Below are 18,695 nucleotides of genomic sequence, written 5' to 3' on the forward strand. Positions count from 1 at the left end.
TGGGGGCTGTCTCTAAACCCTTGGGGGAGGACTGTCTATGTTAGCTGGGAGGACTGTAAGGTTTCTGGGTTGGTCCATGTGAAAGCAAAGAGGAACTGGCGGTCTGGGTATAAGGGGACAGTGAAAAAGGCATCTTTGAGGTCTACGACAGTGAAGTGAGTCGTACTGCTAGAGATGTCAGAAAGCAAGGTATAGGGATTGGGGACAATCGGATGGGCAGGGGTCATGGCCTCGTTTATCAGTCGAAGGTCCTGGACCGGTCGGTAGCCAGCAGCAGGTTTCTGTATCGGGAAAATGGGGGTATTGCAGGGCGAGGCCGTGGGGACCAGGAGGCTGTGGCCTAAGAGGTGGTCTATGATTGGCTTAAGACCGCGTAGGTGAATGTGAGAGATGGGGAATTGAGGGCGGCTTGGGAAGTGGGAAGGATCACGTAGTTTGATCAGGATGGGGGTGTGATGGGTTGCTACCAGAGGGATTTCAGTGTCCTAAATGGTAGGGTCGACAATTGGAGCCTCAGGGTAGCAGAGGAGGAGTAGGGGCAAGGTGAGAGATTGGGAAAGTGGAAGAGATAAGTGAATGGTGGCCCTAAGTTTAGCTAAAATGTTTTGCCCTAGCAGGGGAGTGTGGCACGAAGGGATTATCAGAAAAGAATGTGCGAAAAGGAAGTGGTCAAGCTGACAGGGCTGTGGCCCAGTCTGCAAGGGTCGTGAAGATGTGCCATCTATACCTACCACCGAGACCTGGGAAGGATGTAAGGTGCCCCTGAAGGAGGGAAGAACCGAATAAGTAGCCCCTGTATCTATCAAAAAATTGATAGACTTACCTGCCACTTGATGCATTACCCTGGGCTCGGCTTGGGTTATGGGGGTCCCTGAGTCTGGGCACCGTCAATCTTGATCAAAGGAGAGAAGTTCCAAGGTGGGGTGTGGAGAGGAAATGTCCTTTTGGGGGCCCAGACCTCGGCCCGGTAAGGTTGGGGTCTGAGTCGCCTGGGGACAATCACTCACCCAATGTCCCCGTTGTTTGCAACGAGGGCACGGCTTTGTTGGGGGCCGGGGGTTTGGGCATCGGCAGGCCCGGTGGTCATCTGAAGCAGGCTCCCGGTGGTGGCTTCTGGGGACCCACCTTTTGTCTTGTGGCTGGCCGCAGGGCTGCTACCAGTGCCTGGGTGTGTCTCTCAAGGAGGTTAGCCTGGAGTTTGGCTTTTTGTTTAAGCCTTGCCTTGTGGCTGGCTTCGGTGGCTTCTTCCCGGGCGTTGTAAACCTTAAAGGCCATTTTTACCAGGTCTTGGAGGGGGGTCTGAGGCCCATCCTCAGCCGTGGAAAGTTTTTTCTGATGTCTGGAGCTGGTTGGGATATAAAACAGTTGGCTAGGGTAGTAACCCCTGCCGGAGAATCTGGGGCAATCTGGGTATATGTGGTGAGAACCTCTGTCAGCCTGTTAAGAAAGGCTGCTGGGTTTTCATCGGGGCCCTGGGTCACTTTATCTAGTCTAAGTAGGTTTACTACCTTACGGGAGGTGGTCTCCATTCCCTCCAATAGGCGTTCTATCATGTACTGAATGTTGGCCTTCCCTCTCTGTCCCTCCTGATAGTCCCAGTCTGGGTCTACGCCTGGAATAGCAGCCGCTCCAGGTGGCCGAGCAGGGTCAGCTGGGTTGGCTAGATGCCTCCGGTCTGCTATCTCTCTTGCTGTGGCCCAAATGGCCTTTCTTTTTTCTGGGGTAGTAGTGGACCCCAGGATGACAAATCTGTCTTGCCAGGTGAGGGCGTAAGATCGAGATAGCTGGGTGAAGTTTTTGATGTAGTTAGAGGGGTTGGCCAAGTAGGAGCCTAGCCGTTGTTAAATATGGGCAAGATGTTGGAGTAAAAAAGGACACGTGGACATGGGTGAGACCCTCTGGGCTGGCCACCTGGTGGAGAAGAAGCAGGGGAACTGGCGGCAGATTGGCAGCGGTCTGCGACCTTGTGTGTGAGCTGACTGGTGAGTCAAAAAAGGGGGGCATGGAGGAAGGGGTGGATATTGAGGTGGATCCACGGGAGCGGCGGGAGGCGTAGTCACAGAAGAGCTGGGCTGTGAGGACAGTGGGGGGGAGACGATAAGGGGGAAGGGATGGATGGAGAGACGGAGCCAAGGACGGAGCCGAGGACGGAGCCGAGGGAGCGGCAGGAGGCATAGTCACAGGAGACCTGGATATGGAGGGAGTGGGTGAGGGTGATAGAGGGGAGGTTGGTGTGGGGGAGGTCGGTGAAGCCGGGCATGAAGGGAGGGGTGGATATAGAGGCGGCTTTGTCACAGGAGGGCTGGGCTGTGAGGGCGGTGGAGGAGGGGAAGACATGGGAGAAGTTGGCAAGGGCGATAGAAGAATTTCAGAAGGGGAACAGTGGGTATATAGGGTGGGACGGGAGCGCAACAGCCAGAAAGCCCGTTTGTAGGGTACCTCAGACCATTTTCCCATCTTTTGGCAGTAATTATCTAAGTCATGGAGGATGTCAAAATCGAAAGTTCCGGTTGGCAGCCATTGTGAGCCGTTATCTAAAGAATATTGGGGCCATGCCTCAGAACAAGGAAGGTTAAGCATTTGGAATGAATTTCTCCGGAGATATGTAGAGTTCTGAGGTTGGCAAGTAAACATTTTAGTGGTGTAGACCAGGGCCGGTCGGGCTTGGAGGGAGCTGCCCCCATGGCGACTATGAAATGAAGGTCCTGGACCAGTCGTTAACAGGGCTGGGAGTGATCCGGTCAGGCATCCCCAAACGGGCTGTCAACCCAGCGAGGAGAAGGCCACTCAGCCAAGATGGACGTCTCCAAATTGACAGGCGGTGAGGAAGCAAGCATGGCTTGCGGAGGAGGGGTCCAGACGCAGCCACGATTTACCGGAACCTGGACACCCTAGGGAATAATCGCCACGGAAGCAAAAACCCCCAGAGCCCGACCGATGGAACTTACACCTTATCCTGCCAGACGATTGAATGGTCCCGGAGAGGTGACGGGGTGGCCTGGTCCGGAGCAGCCCAGACCCGAGGGGGGGCCGCAAATCCCGCTCTCAGCAGGATGGGCCCTCGCCTCGAGCCCCATGTTGGGCGCCAAATGTTAGGTAAAAGACGACCAGGTACACCAAAAAATGTTTAACGGGCTATAATGGTGAAGCGCTCCCGGGCGGGGTTCCCAGACCCGAACGGGGCAGGTCGAGGAAATCCACGCGCCCAGACCTTGTTGGAAGTTTGTTTATATATGCATGTTGCGAGGGATGGCTGGGCTAGCGGATGGGGGTTTGGATAGGCTGCTGGTTCGTGGCGTCTCAAGCTGATAGGTTTCTCTATGTGGCTGGGGTGGGGCGGCTTTAGCTGGCGGAGTGTGCTGTCATTGGTCCCTGGCATCTGGGAGGCTCCCTCCGTTACGGACTTCCCCCACCGTTGGTGGGGGGGGGGAGGAGGGGGCGGCTCGTCATGGCAACTGGCGAAGTGTGCTGTCATTGGTCCCTGGGATCTGGGAGGATCCTCCGTTAGGGAGGGAGAGGAGGGGCGGCCCATCATGGCCCCCGGGGTCCGACCTTACACCTGGGACCTGCCAATAAAAGAGATGAGTCATAACCACTGAGCAACCAGGGAGTTCCCTGATTTATATTACCTTTGATAAGAATTCTTTGATTCATTTCTAATATTTTATGATGAATTTTTTAATCTTCCCACGGATTGATCACTTTACTTTTTTCTATTTTTCTAGTTTTGTTTCCCACTAATTCTGGCCTTATAAATCGAGTTGACAAGTGCTTTCTCCTTTTCTTAAAAATAAATCATAGAATTACTGGTAATTGTTTTTAAAAAATTTGATGGAATTGTCAAATGCCATTCTTGCAACTTTTTAAAATTATCTTTTGTAAAGGAAAGCCCCTGAGACTGCGAGGGAAAGTGAAGTGGAGACATTTATTACTCAGATTCTGGTGGAGATTCATGGTATAGCTGGAGGGAACATGTAAGAAGTCCTGCAGGGTCTTGGCAGAGCATGGGACATATACCTTTATTAGGATCCATAGATGGGTTGTTTGAATTGGATTGATCAATTCAAACTCAAAAAGAGTAAGAATTGCTAAGCTACAGTCAGGGGAGGGGAGTCATATCTAAAGACCAAAAAGGGGAAGGCAGATGGTGATGGGGAGTCATATCTTGTGTCTGCTGTTACTTAGGATGTTCTGTCAAGGGAAAGGGCAATGTCAGTTCAAGACCCCTGCAGGGCACTTGTGGGGGTTTTTGCTTCCATGGTGATTATTCCCTAGGGTGTCCAGGTTCCGGTAAATCGCGGCCGCGTCCGGATCCCTCTTCCGGAAGCCAAGCTTGCTTCCTCGCCGCCTGTCAATTTGGAGACGTCCAAATATCTTTCACATAGGTGATTTGTTGTAGGTTATGGGTTTCGTGGAATTGGTGCATTTCATCTTAAATCATGTAAACTCTTTGTAAGAGTTCCTTTCTATCCTCTTCATGTCTGCGTGTTCTGTAGTAATATCCCCTATTTTATCTAATATCAGTAATTTTATTTAGTGTAAACAAAGGAGGAGCCTTGGGGGCAAACCTATTGCCAGTAGGTTTTATTGAAGCCATTTTCAACTTGTTAGGGAGATACATATTAGCTTCCCACCTAAGTAGTCCACACAATGGTAAGCTCTTATTCCAACAGGTTCAAGACAGTAAGTTAACAGACCACTTTGAGGATATGAGGAGGAATCATCTCTCCACCTCCCCTTTGCTGGCTGCATAGAACTACCGCCATTTTCGCACGCCCCTCACCGGTAGTGCACTGCCAAGGTCCCGCCTCCGGAAGCCAGGCTTCTAAATTCGCGCTTGCGCAGTTTCTTACGGAAACGGAAGTGCAGAGCCGAGAGTGAATGTCGGACCGTGCAGGGTAAGCATTGCCTTTCTTGTGTAGATTTGCGCTGCGAGGCCCCCTCAACTTTAGTGAAACCTCAGTGTCTTCGGAGTGACTAGGGATCTGAAATTTCAGCACCCGGTCCTCCACCCCAAATAAAACGAGTAGTCCCCTTACTGGTCTGGTATTTTGGGTTTAAATTCGTTTCGAGGTTTGTCCCTAACCTTGCCTTTCTGCCTTCGGTGCACGTAAATGCCTCCCTTCGCTACATTATCCCGCTTAAAACTCTTTGCTACCTCAACCCTCATGTAAAGTCCTCTTTTGCGAGGTCCTTTTACGTCCCTCACCTCCTAGCTTAGCCCTCTCGCCCCTGGACGGCAGCGCTTCCCACCCCACCCGGGTAGAGGCCGGCTCCTCAACCTCAACCTGGACTTGGTGAAACCATTTGTGTCTTTTCCCACGAAGGGGTGCTGAAGAGCTCCGTGCCAGAGTCCTTTATATCTCATCTTTTTCGACAGACAAAGTGGTAGATAAGTGATACGAGAATAGGATCCCTTGTGAGGCTAACAAGTGGGCGGGCAAGAGGGTGCCATGGCCTGAGGACTTACTGGGCTACAGTTTGAAAAGGGAAAAGTGGGGAGGAGAAGACCTTTCTTGTCTTGCTTGAGTAGACCTCTTCCGTCTTCAGCCCCTCCCCCAGGTTAGGCAATGGAGTTTTCTTGTTCCTGCAAGATCAAGTTAGATCCACAAATTACTGCTTTTTATGTGTGCAAAGAGAGTGTCCTAACTAATGAACTCACTGGGCACAATGTGGGTTTCATGCCACCGTTGTTTTATTGTTTTGTGGCTCATCTTGTGCTCTGTTCTGTGGGTTTATTGCTATGTAACCCTGCTAGGTTTTGTGGTTAAGCAAAACTGATGTGTAATCATTGACTTACAGGCATCTCCCTTATTTTTTCTACTGACAATGCCCTTAGTAGGGATAAACTTTTCTAAGTTTATTTATTTGGCTGTGCTGGGTCTTGTTTGTGGCATGTGGTATCTAGCTCCCTGACCAGGAATCAAATCCAGGTCCCCTACATTGGGAGTGCAGAGTGCTAGTCACTGGACCACCAGGGAAGTCCCTGCTTTAACCTGCTTTATCCCTTTACCCTTATCACTGACCTTCTGGAGACTCCACCCCTCTCCTGAGAGCTCCCTCCCTCCCAGCCCCACTGTCCTCCCTTCTCAGCCTGGTCCGTCAGCCACTCAAGCCTCCCCTTCATTGGGAGCCTTTCCCCACCCAGGCGGAGGTGACCTTGGGCAGCCATGTGACACATAGTGTTCTTCTGTGTGTCACAAATTCCACTCGATGGACAGCCTTTTCCTGTAGGCAGGCTTCCTATTCAGTTGCCATCCCTGTAAATATGTAGGGGACCAGGAAAAGCAGAGAAATGAACAACTGAGGGAACTAGAAAAACTGGGAACAAGAACAGAATGAGGAAAAATAGCTAGGAATAGAAAGGGTGGCTGAGGGACTTGTTAAAAGAGTAAAATGAAAGCGGTTAAGCATTGAAAATACCAGGTGAATAAAATAAGTAAAATTTTTAAAAGATGGCTCTCCACTGATAAGATCTGTCAGCTTAAAACAACACAATGTGAGGTTTGCAAGTAAAGTTTTATTTGGGGCAAAATGAGGACTGCAGTCCAGGAGACAGCACTGCACATAGCTCTGAGAAACTGCTACAAAGAAGCAGAGGAGAAGGTCAGTATATATGTGAAGGGGGAATACATGTAATCAAGCACATTTTTTTTCCAGAAGAGTTCTACTTTTGTGAAGCTTTGCTCATCACAAGGAACAGTCATCACCCTGAAGGATTTTAGTGCTTTTCTAGATATGGGGAGATATAAGAATTGGGCTCATAAAATTGGCTCCTGAAAATACCTATCTGAAGACCTGGGCTTCCAGTTTTTCCTGAGCACAGAGTGCCTCATTTCTGTTCTCCACCCTAAGGTCCTTTCAGAGGGTATTGAAGATCACCACCTACAAAAGCACATGATTTAATCCTTGTAGAAGTAGATAGGTAGATTGTTGTTCTTCAGTCCCTAAGTCGTGTCTGACTCTCTTTGAGTCCATGGACTGCAACACATCAGGCTCCCTGTTGTCCACCATCTTGCCAAACTCATGTCCATTGAGTCAGTGATACTGTCTAATTGTCTCATCCTCTGCCACCTCCTTATCCTCTTGCCTTCAATCTTTCCCAGCATCACAGTCGTTTCCAGTGAGTTGGCTTTTGCATTAGCTGGCCAAAGGACTGGAGCTTCAGTATCTGTCCTACCAATGAATATTGAGGGTTGATTTCCCTTTGGATTGATTGGTTTGATCTCCTTGCAATCCAGGGGACTCTCAAGAGTCTTCTCCAACATCACAGTTCAAAAGCATTAATTCTTTGGCCCTCAGCCTTCATTATGATCCAGCTCACACTTCTGTACATGACTACTGGCATGTAGGTAGATGGCAAGTGCCAGTTTGTAGCTGACAGTAACATAGAGGAGCCTTGTATCAGCGGTGGGGCAGGGGCACCAAAGGAGAGGCACTTCACACAGAGTGGGGTGACAGGATGAAAGAGCTGGACACTTGGGCTGCAGAGCAGCATGGTGCAGGGAGAGAAGGAGGATCAAGTGTGACCACAAGAGGAAGTGAGAGCAGGAAGGATGCATCAACACCTGGGGTGTCAGAGAGGAGGGAGAAGGGGAGTGGAAGAGGGAGAGAAGGGGTGTAACTGGAGGGCAGAGAGGGAGCAGCGAGGGGCAAGAAAGAGGCAGAAACACAGATGAAGGACCATCAGAAAGGGTGCAGAGACCAAGCATCTCGAGGGGAACAGTTTACAGAGTGGGCAGGACAGGTGTGAGGGAAGAAACAGGAACAGCAGGAGAGCAGAGGGGAAGAAAAGAGACAGATAAACCGACTAAAATGGAAACACCTAGTAGAGCAGGTGGGTAGTGGGAACTGGATGCAGATGGATGGTGAGTTGTTTGTTGTGGATAAGTTGTGATACATGATTTCTTATTTTAAGAATGTAATAAAATGTCTAATTGTACAGATGAAAATGAGAATAGCAGAGCTTGTGTCTTGTGCATTCTGTAATTCTTTGTATCAGAGGATAACTTCCATTCGCAAATGCTGTTTCTCCTGGGGACAGTGATTTGATTCACTCAGTTGTGAGTCATCCCCTTCCCTTTTCCTGACGTGGGACAGAGGAGCAGGGAGAGGATAAAGGGGGCAAGAAGTGATTGAATCTGTCACTGCATGGTGTCTTAAAAGGAACATTGAGAGGTTTTTTTTGGTAATGGGCTTACTTTTCTTTTTTATATCTTTACATATTATTTATTTGGTAGCATGGAAAAATGATTTAGTTTGTTCAGTTTCTACTTCCCTAGAAGAGGGTCATTAACTTCTGTAACAAGCTTTGGTGGTCTTATATAATCAAGTAATTCTTTTCTAAATGTTAATAAACTGTGAAATTTGTAAAATGTTGACCCACAATTATTAGGTGATAAAAATTCACAAACTGTTTCTTTTTGAAATGTGTTTCAGATATCTTGGAGGCCTGCCTGCTTTCTCCTCTTTCTCTTTTGTATTGGAAAAGCTCTTTGGTATGTAATAAATAATTTTAGACAGTTTTGCTGGGTATTTGGTCAAGTTATCAATGGTCTTTTATATTAACAGACAAATCCTAGTTTTACCAGTTAGTCTAATATTTTGTTTTCTCCCTTTTTGTGTGTCCTGCTAAGAGGAAGAGGAGGAAACAAAAGGAAGAGAAGTCAGAAATGGCTCTTTCTCAGGTAAAGTCATATTCTTAGTTGTTTTTCAGTCTGTCCTTCTTGAAATGACCTTCTTTGGACATGCTTATCTTTGAAGAATCTGAAGTATCCTGCCTGATAACCTGTATATTCATCTTCTTTTTCAAGAGTTTTTTGGCTGTTTGTTGGCTCTTGAGATTCCTTATGAATTTACGAATGATTGTTTTTCTATAGGTGCAAAAATTGCCTTTGAAATTTTGATAGAGATTCTTTATATCTGTAGACCACACCCCCTGCAGGAAAAGCGTGGAGTCCTAATCACTGGACCCTAATTTGGGAAGTCCCTAGTTTGGTCATTTTTTGTAAAGAAAATTTTGCAATGAAACTTTATTGACTTGATTTTTACAGTTTGCTACTTTTAAGCAAAGGAAGTGTTACCTGTTTTTAATCAGTTTGACTGGCCTCTTAAAAATTTTGGGGGTATGTTAGGTCTTATCTGCTGAGTTGCAAGTGAAGGAATTTCTTTCTTTTTTTTTTTTCCTATTCTTTAAATTTTATTTTTAATTGGAGGATAGTTGCTTTACAATGTTGTGTTGGTTTCTGCCATACAACAACATGAATCAGCCATGGATATACATACATCCATTACTTCTTGGGTTTCCCTTCCACCCAAATTTGGTCATTTTAAAAACATAAAGTTCCCACTGCATGATTACAGGGTGAGTTTCTTTCATATATATCTCCAAGGACTTCTTAAAGAGTTTCCTACTCTTCAGTTTAGAGGTCTTGGACCTAGTTGGCTGATATTTTCCTTAAGGATTTTATCGGATTGTTCTCTGATTTTCTGTTGACATGATTCATTGTGTATTGAAGTGCAACTGATTTTGGTGTGCAGATATTTTATGCTGCAACTCTTCTAAGGTTTTTCTAAATTTTTATTTATTTATTTTTGGCGGTGTTAGTTCTTTGTTGCTGCAAGTGGGCTTTGTCTAGTTGTGACAGTTGGAGGCTACTTGCTGGTTGTGGTACAAGCGCTTTTCATTACAGTTGCCTCTCTTGTTGCCAGAGCACAGGCTCTAGGTGGGCAGGTTTCACTAGTTAGTTGCCCCACTGCATATGGCATCTTGCTGGACCAGGGACTAGCAGGCGGATTCTTTACCACTGGACCACTTGGAAAGTCCTTAATGTGTTTAGAGTAGTCAGTTCTTACAGTCTCTTTTGGGTTCTATATATAAAATCCTGTCACCTACAAAATAAAAGGTAATTTTACTTTCTTTTCAGTTTAGATAACTTGGATTTTTTTTCCCCCTTTTCCAATTGCTCTGGCTAGGTTGTTCAGTGGTTTCTTGAAGAGTAATGCAGAGCGTGCATCTTCCTCTTTTGTGGCTGGAAGGATTTAGCAGTGTGGGCTTCCCTACTACTGCATCTTTGACTACCTGTTAATAAATTTGATATGCTGTGGTTTTATTTTCATTCACATACTTTACAATTTTCCCTGTGATTTCTTCTTTGACTCGTTCCTTCTTAAACAATAAACTGCTTACTTTCCACTTTTGGAAGCTTATCCTGTTTTCCTTCTGCTGTTTATTTCTAGTATCATTTTACTGTGGTTAAAGGAGATACTCTTCCTTTTTTTTTAGAAGATACTTTTTATGTTCTCAGCCTTCATATATTGAGCTTTGTTTTACGGTCTAGCATGTGGTCTGTGAAATGGAGAAAGTTTCAAGACATATGCTGGAGAAGGATGTGATTTTTGCTGTTTGTGAGTGGAATGTTCTGTACATGTTTGTTGCTGCTGCTGCTGCTATGTCACTTCATTCGTGTCCGACTCTGTGCGACCCCATAGATGGCAGCCCACCAGGCTCCTCTGTCCATGGGATTTGCCAGAAGAGTACTGGAGTGGGTTGCCATTGCCTTCTCCGACATGTTTGTTAGGTACAGTAATTCTACAGTGTTGTACAAGTGCTCAGTTTCCTTGTTGATCTTTTGGTTTCCATGTGCTGGTAAAACTCAAGTAGTGAAGTCTAATGGTGTGCTATTATCTATTTCCATTTTTACTTCTGTTAAGATCTTCATTTTCAGGGGAACTCTGATGTTAGATATATACATATTTGTAATTGTTATATTTTCTTGGTAAATTTACCTTTTCCCGTTTCATAATATACTTTGTGTCTTTTGTTAGGTTTTTCCTTAGATTGTTTTGTCTTTTGTCTGATATTGTGCAGTGACCCCTGCTCTCTTAAGAACTGAATATCTTTTTCCATCCTTTCACTTTTCACCTTAGACTTGTGAACGTTCACAGTTCTAGTTCTTACATGCTCTCTGTGTGTCTTGCTCCCACTCTGTTTTCCTCCTGTCACATTCTCCAGTGGTCCCTGCTTGGGCACCCTGTACCATGGTGAAAGGCAGGCAGGACCTCTGGCCAGCCCCCTTCATTCCACTGTCACTTCAGTGAGAATTCATCAAGTATTTCCTTCTGATCATGATGTTTGGTGACATATTCTTGGTTGATAACAATATATTTTTTTCCATGTTGTTTTTGTTTTCTTTCTGTCATGATTTTAAATTGTCCAACAAGTTTTTTATTTTACTACAGTCCTAATTTTGTTATTAATCTACAAATAATGTGTAATAATAATAACTTATCCAAATTTGAACCAAAATTAATTACTGCCAAAAACAAACTCATTGGCCTTTATTAATGTCTTTTGGTTAAGATGACTGTGGGATAACATGCCCACAGCCATGGGCTTCACAAAGATCACCCCAGAAACAGGCTGGAGCAGGGTAGTGACCAGCGCCCTCATTTCCAAGCATGGAACCTGCAGTGGCAGGAGATTGGCCCTAGGTCCACCAGCAGCAACAGAAAAGCCTGGGTATGGTCGACTCACGTGCAGCTGATCAGCTCCACTGGCAGACAGTGGAGGGCAGCAGATTGTCTCTACAGTGGACAGTGACTCCCAGTCTGAGGATGGACCCCAGGGATGCCAGCCACTCCTGGGCAGTGGATGGCTCTGGGGTAGCCAATGGCAGCAGTGAGGCCAGGGTTCCCTGCACTTCTAGGCTTCATCCAATGTCAGCTCCAGCCCTTCCTAGACCCCCTTCCCAGCCACTCCAGCAGGGCCTTTGCCTTAAGCTCTGGTTGCACGTTTAGAGACTCCACAGCCAATGAATGTTTAAATGCTCAATGGGGACCAGCATTGGGACTGCCAGGGTACCAGGCATGTCATCCAGCTACACTGAGCAGCTGAAGGGCATGTCCTTGCTAGTTAGGGCCTGACAAAACATCCACTGGAGAAAGGAATGGCAAACCACTTCAGTATTCTTGCCTTGAGAACTTCATGAATAGTATGAAAAGGCAATAAGATATGACACTGAAAGATGAACCCTCCAGGTCGGTAGATGCCCATATTCTACTGGGGTAAAGTAGAGAAATAGCAAAAGAAAGAAGAGGCTGAGCTGAAGCTGAAACAGTGCCCAGTTGTGGTTCTATCTGGTGATGAAAGTAAAGTCCAATGCTGTGAAGAACAATATTGCATAGGAACCTGGAATATTAGGTCCAGTGAATCAAGATAAATTGGAAGTGGTCAAACAGGAGATGGGAAGAGTGAACATTGATATTCTAGGAATCAGTAAACTGAAATGGACTGGAATGCGTGAATTTCAGATGACCATTATATCTACTACTGTGGGCAAGAATCCTTAGAAGAAATGGAGTAACCCTCATAGTCAACAATAGCCCTGAAATGCAGCACTTGGTTGCAATCTCAAAAATAACAGAATGATATCGGTTTGTTTCCAAGGCAAACCATTCGACATCACAGTAATCCAAGTCTGTGCCCCAACCTCTAATGCTAGAGAAGCTGAAGTCGAATGGTTCTATGAAGATCTACAGGATATTCTAGAACTAACGCCAAAAAAAAGATGTCCTTTTCATCTTAGGGGATTGGGATGCAAAAGTAGGCAGTCAAGAGATACCTGGATTATTAGGCAAGTTTGGCCTTGGAGAACAAAATGAAGCAGGGCAAAGGGTAACAGAGTTTTTGTTAAGAGAACACAATGGTCATAGCAAACACCCTCTTCCAATAACACAAGAGACGATTCTACACATGAACATAACCAAATGGCTAATACTGAAATCAGACTGATTATATTCTTTGCAGCCAAAGATGGAGAAGCTATATACAGTCAGCAGTAAAAAGACCTGAAGCTGACTGTGGCTCAGATCATGAGCTCCTTATTGCAAAATTCAGACTTAAACTGAAGAAAGTAGGGAAAACCTGTAGGCCATTCAAGTATGACCTAAGTCAAATCCCATATGATTATACAGTGGAAGTGATGAATAGATTTAAGTGATTAGATTTGGTAGACAGATTGCCTGAAGACCTGTGGGTGGAGGTACATAATATTGTATAGGAGGTGATGACCAAAACCGTCCCCAAGAAAAAGAAATGCAAGAAGGCAAAATGGTTGCCTGAGGACGCCTTACAAAGAGCTGAGAAAAGAAGAGAAGCGAGAAAGGGAAAGATATACTCACTTGAATGCAGAGTTCCAGAGAATAGCAAGGAGAATAAAGAAAGCCTTCTTCAGTGACAAATGCAAAGAAATAAAGGAAAACAATAGAATGGAAAGACTAGTGATCTTTTTTAAGAAAATTGGAGTTACCAAGGGAACATTTCATGTAAGCTGGATTGAGAAAAGGCAGTGGACCCAGAGACCAAATTGCCAACGTATGCTGGGTCATAGAAAAAGCATGGAAGTTCCAAGAAAACATCTACTTCTGCTTCATTGACTATACTAAAGCCTTTGTGTGGATCACAACAAACTGGAATATTCCTAAAGAGATAGGAGTACCAGACCACCTTACCTGCCTCCTGAGAAACCTGTAGGCCGGGCAAGAAGGAACACTTAGAATGAGACATGGAACAATGGACTGGTTCAAATTGGGAAAGGAGTATGTCAAGACTGTATATTGTCACCCTGCTTATTTAACTTATATGCAGTGTACATCATGAGAAATGCCAGGCTAGATGAATCACAAACTGGAATCAAGATTGCCAGGAGAAATATCAACAACTTCAGATATGCAGATGGTACCACTTTAATGGCAGAGAGTGAAGAGGAACCAAAGAGCCTCTTGTTGAATGTGAAAGTGAAGAGTGAAAAACCTGGCTTAAAAGTCAACATTCAAAAATGAAAATCATGGTATCCGGTCCTATCCCTTCATGACAAATAGATGGGGGAAATGTCAGATTTCATTTTCTTGGGCTCCAAAATCACTGCAGACAGTGACTGTGCCCACAAAATTAAAAGATGCTTCCTCCTTGGAAGAGAATGTCAAACCTAGACAGTGTTTTAAAAATCAGAGACAACACTTTGCCAGCAAAGGTCCATATAGTCAAATTTATGTTTTTTCTAGTAGTCAGTATGGATGTGACAGTTGGACCATGAAGAAGGCTGAGCATCCGAAAAATTGATGCTTTTGAACTGTGGTGCTGGAGAAGACTCTAGAGAGTCCCTTGGACAGCAAGGCAATCAAACCAGTCAATCCTAAAGGAAATCAACCCTGAATATTCATTGGAAGGACTGATGCTGAAGCTGAAACTCCAGTACTTTGGCCACCTGAATCAAAGAACTGACTCATGGAAAAGACCCTGAGCTGGGAAAAACTGAGGGCAGGAGGAGAAAGGGGGACAGAGGACGAGATGGTTGGTGGTAGCATTGACTCAATGGACATGAGTGAGCAAACTCAGGGTGATTGTGATGGACAGAGAAGCCTGGAGTGCTGCAGTTCATGTGGTTACAAAGAGTGGGAGAGGACTTAGTGACTGAAAGACAACAGTGCCTTCCTGTGAAAGTTGAAATGGACAAAATTATATTTTTAATACAGTTATTTTGTTGAGGTTGGAATTAAAATACTCTACTTTTTTAAATGTCTGCACTGTTTTTCAGTAGCCTGTTATAAAACCATGTTGACAAATGCAGTTCAGTACAGTTGATTGTTCAGTCATTTTCATTGTCTGGAAGATCCACATGAATAAAAGTGATGAGGAAAACATCTGAAAAATCTGCCTAGAATATATTCCTCTCATTTTTATTAATTTAGTGTTGATGTGTATACATACATTCAGTTCAGTTCAGTCGCTCAGTCTCTCAGACTCTTTGTGGCCCCAAGGACTACAGCACGCCAGGCCTCCCTGTCCATCACCAATTCCTCGAGCTTGCTCACACTCATGTCCATTGAGTCGGTGATGCCATCCAATCATCTTTTCTGTCATCCCCTTCTGCCTTCACTCTTTCCCAGCATCACAGTCTTTTCCGAGTCAGTTCTTTGCATCAGGTGTCCAAAGTATTGGAGTTTCAGCATCAGTTCTTCCAATGAATATTCAGCACTGATTTCTTTTAGGATGGACTGGTTGGATCTCCTTGCAGTCCAAGGGACTCTCAAGAGTCTTCTCCAACACCACAGTTCAAAAGCATCAATTCTGTGGTGTTCAGCTTTCTTTATAATCCAACTCACACATCCATACATGACTACTGGAAAAACCATAGCTTTGACTAGACAGACTTTCATTGGCAAAGTAAAGTTTCTGCTTTTTAATATGCTGTCTAGGGTTGTTATAGCTTTCCTTCCAAGGAGCAAGCGTTTTTTAATTTCATGGCTGCAGTCACCATCTGCAGTGATTTTGAAGCACAAGAAAATAAAGTCTCTCACTGTTTCCATTGTTTCCCCATCGATTTGCCATGAGGTAATGGGTCTGGATACCATGATCCTAGTTTTTTGAATGTTGAGTTTTAAGCATTTTAAGTACATGCATTTTAGTACATGCATTCATGGATATGCAGTTCCATGCTTTATGTAAAAGTCATGATTTTAAAACTACAATATTTTTTTGTTATAGCAATTATATTTCTAGCATATCCTCTGGCTTCCAACTTTTTCTACACTATCATATTAATGGTTTAAGTAATAATAAAATTACTAACATTTCTTGTGCATGTGTATGCACACACATGTATAAAGACCTTTTAGGCCAATCTATGTTGTGCACCTTGAACTTCTTTCATGTTTTCTCCATGAAACATTCTGGCAATATACTTTTAATGTTCTCTGTGTTACTTAACTCTTTCATTTTAAACTTCAGTTCTAAAGTCCAGCCTTAGGAGTTCAGTTGCTTGCTCTGTGATTCCTTAACTTCTAGACCTGATTGGAGTTTCTCCTTGTGTCTTTGACACAGGTCTCATTTGCAAGATCAGAATAGGTCTTTCTCTAATGAGCTGTGATGCTGACAACAAGTTAATACATGTAAAACATTTAGAGTAATGTATTTCAGACAGGAAGTTCAAATGGTGTTCATCTTTGCTGCTCCTGTCATCATCATGATTAAAAATTTTGAGTTTTCCTTAAACACACTATAGACTTTGTCATCACTGAAGGTCACTCATGCTCCTCCACATCCAGCTTTGATCATCCCTCAGTGATGGAACATACTAAGACTTTCATATAGACAGCCCAGCTTTGAATTTTTATTTGTATCTGATTCATGTATTTCGTAAGAAAATGAAAAACCTGTATCTATTTGGAGGATATTGTAATCTTTATGATAAAGCATAAGAAATTAAATTAGACAGAGGTAGTGTCAAATACCTTTACATGGCTCTGTCACAATACCTACTTCAACTTGATCTTTTCACCTCTACTCATTGTATATGCAAATAAGAACTCTGCTCATGTTCCGCTGGTTAAGTGTTTTTGTTTTAAACTTAAGGCACAATTGACCTTCAAGGATGTGGCCGTTCAATTCTCTCCAGAAGAGTGGGAATGTCTGGACCCTGCTCAGAAGACCTTGTACAGGGACGTGATGGTGGAGACCCTCAGGAACCTGCTCTCTGTGGGTGAGGATAATTTCCTTCCAAAAGTTGGGAGGGTATTTTTGCATTTACTGCTCTTGGCCTTTTGGAACTCCCTATCTTGCTTAATGGAGCTCAAAGCCGTGTTGACTCAGGCATGAAAACCTTCATGATGTAGGCTCAGGAGTTTAAACATGCCCTTCCTTCAGATGATCTGGCCACTTCACGTTAGGAGTTTTTCCAGCGCTCAATGTCTAACCCTCATCTGGAAACTTTTAAAATATTTTAATTCTCTGTATTCTGCTTCTGTGCTTTTGACTCAGTACTTATTAGAAGAGTGTTGGATGATACCTGCATATTACGTTGTTCCCCTCTGAATCAAAAACATGGCAGGCGGTTGATGATTTTGTGAAACATTTTTCCAGAGCCACCTGTAATGTCCTCACTCTCATGTGAACACAGAGTTGAGATTCTGGAAAAACCACAGTAGTTGACTTTCTCTCCCTCATTTTTTTCTTTTAAGAATTAATTAATTTATTTATTTTTAATTTTGTTGGATCTTCATTGCTGTGCGGGCTTTTCTCTGGATGCAGCAAGTGGGGGCTACTCTAGTTGTGATGTGCGATCTTCTCTTGTTATGGAGCACGGGCTCTAAACTGTCAGGGCTTAATGGTTTTGGCTCCTGAACTTGAGAGCACAGGCTCCATAGTTGTGGCTCAGGGCCTTATTTTCTCCCTGTCATGAGAGATCTTGGATCAGAGTTTGAATCTGTATCTCCTGCTTTGGCAGGTGGATTCTTTGCCACTGAGCCACCAGGGAAGCCCCTAGTGACCACCTACTTGGATCCTCAAGAAATGGTTTGAGAATTTTCTCTAGAGATAACATCATCCAAGTCCACATCCTCATGCAAGGGTATTGAATAAACTGTTGTTGATGCCATATTGTTGATGCTTGGGTGCACCATTCTACGTCCACACTTAAGCTTGAAGCATCTTAATGAGAGAGCTTGAGAATTCTCTCTCAGTCCAGTGGTTAGGTGCAGGTTCCATCCCTGGTCAGCGAACTAAGATCCCACAGACCATGGTGTGGAACCCTCCTCTTCTCCAAACAAATACTGAGACAGCTTATGAGGTGGAGTGATACCTTCAGTGATGAACCATCATTTGTTTTTGGCACTGCTGCTTTCATTTTGTACATTTCTATGCATAATAAATGGTCTCAATTTGTTTCTCTAATCATCAGTTTATGTATTTCATGTTACTTAGAGTGCTTGTTTTCTGTTTTCAGTGTGTGGGTTGGTTGATGGAAGATGAGCCAGCCCCATCCAGGTAGAATGGGTGATTAGTTCTTTTCTAATTTTTATTTATTTAAAAAATTTTTATCTTATTGGTTTATTTTTTGGCCTTACCATGTGGCATGTGGGATGTTAGTTCCCTGACCAGGGGTCGAACCCATGCCCACTCCACTGGAAGTGTGGAATCTTAACCATTGGATCACCAGGAAATTCCAGTGATTAGTTGTTTTTAGAGTTGTTTACATATTCTTGATATTTTATTATGACATAAATCATTTGCAAATATTTCCTGCCATCGCATAGATTATCTTTCACTCTACTAGGTGTGATCTAATGCACAGTAGTTTATAATTTTGAAGTAGCTCATATTTCTGTTTTAGGTTTGTCACTGGTGCTTTTCATGTTATGTATAATAAATCATTGGTGACTGCTATGTCATAAAGCTTTTCCTGCATGTTTATTTCTAGCAGTTTTATGCATTTTGGGCTTGGTTAGGTCTTTTATTGGTTTTGTATATTATGTCAGTTAATGGTCCAGCTAAATTGTTGTATATTTGGAGAACTGTTTTTCTCCACGTTTTCTTTTTTTTAATAGACTGCCCTTCCTCCATTGAGTTGTCTTGACCCCCTTCTAGAACATTTGACCATATATGAGAGATTTTTTTTTTAATGTCCCTGTACTATTCCACCAGTTGCTCTATCTTTATCTTTGTACCACATCGTTTTATTAACATAGGTTTGGAGTAAGTTTTGAAATAAAAGACCTGCGAGACCTCTGGCTTTGTTCTTTTTAAGCGTACTTTGCTCTTCAGCATCTTTTGAGATTCCAAATGAATTTGTAAGATGTGTTTATCATTTCTCCAAGAAGTACTATTGATTTTACTTAGCAGTGGGTTGAATCTGTTG

The 18,695-nt window shown here is 43.9% G+C and overlaps 1 protein-coding gene across 1 annotated transcript in view; it reads left to right on the forward strand.

The window, feature by feature from the left end:
• Window positions 1-6,534: 6,534 nt before the first annotated feature.
• The window catches only part of LOC138096927 (zinc finger protein 836-like), a 53,537-nt gene continuing 41,376 nt past the window's right edge, over window positions 6,535-18,695 (forward strand). The window contains 2 exon segments of the mRNA XM_068993163.1: window positions 6,535-6,606; window positions 16,415-16,541. Coding sequence (XP_068849264.1) covers window positions 6,535-6,606; window positions 16,415-16,541 — 199 coding nt within the window.

Source organism: Capricornis sumatraensis, chromosome 20, assembly GCF_032405125.1.
Source record: "Capricornis sumatraensis isolate serow.1 chromosome 20, serow.2, whole genome shotgun sequence".
Lineage (NCBI taxonomy): Eukaryota > Metazoa > Chordata > Mammalia > Artiodactyla > Bovidae > Capricornis > Capricornis sumatraensis.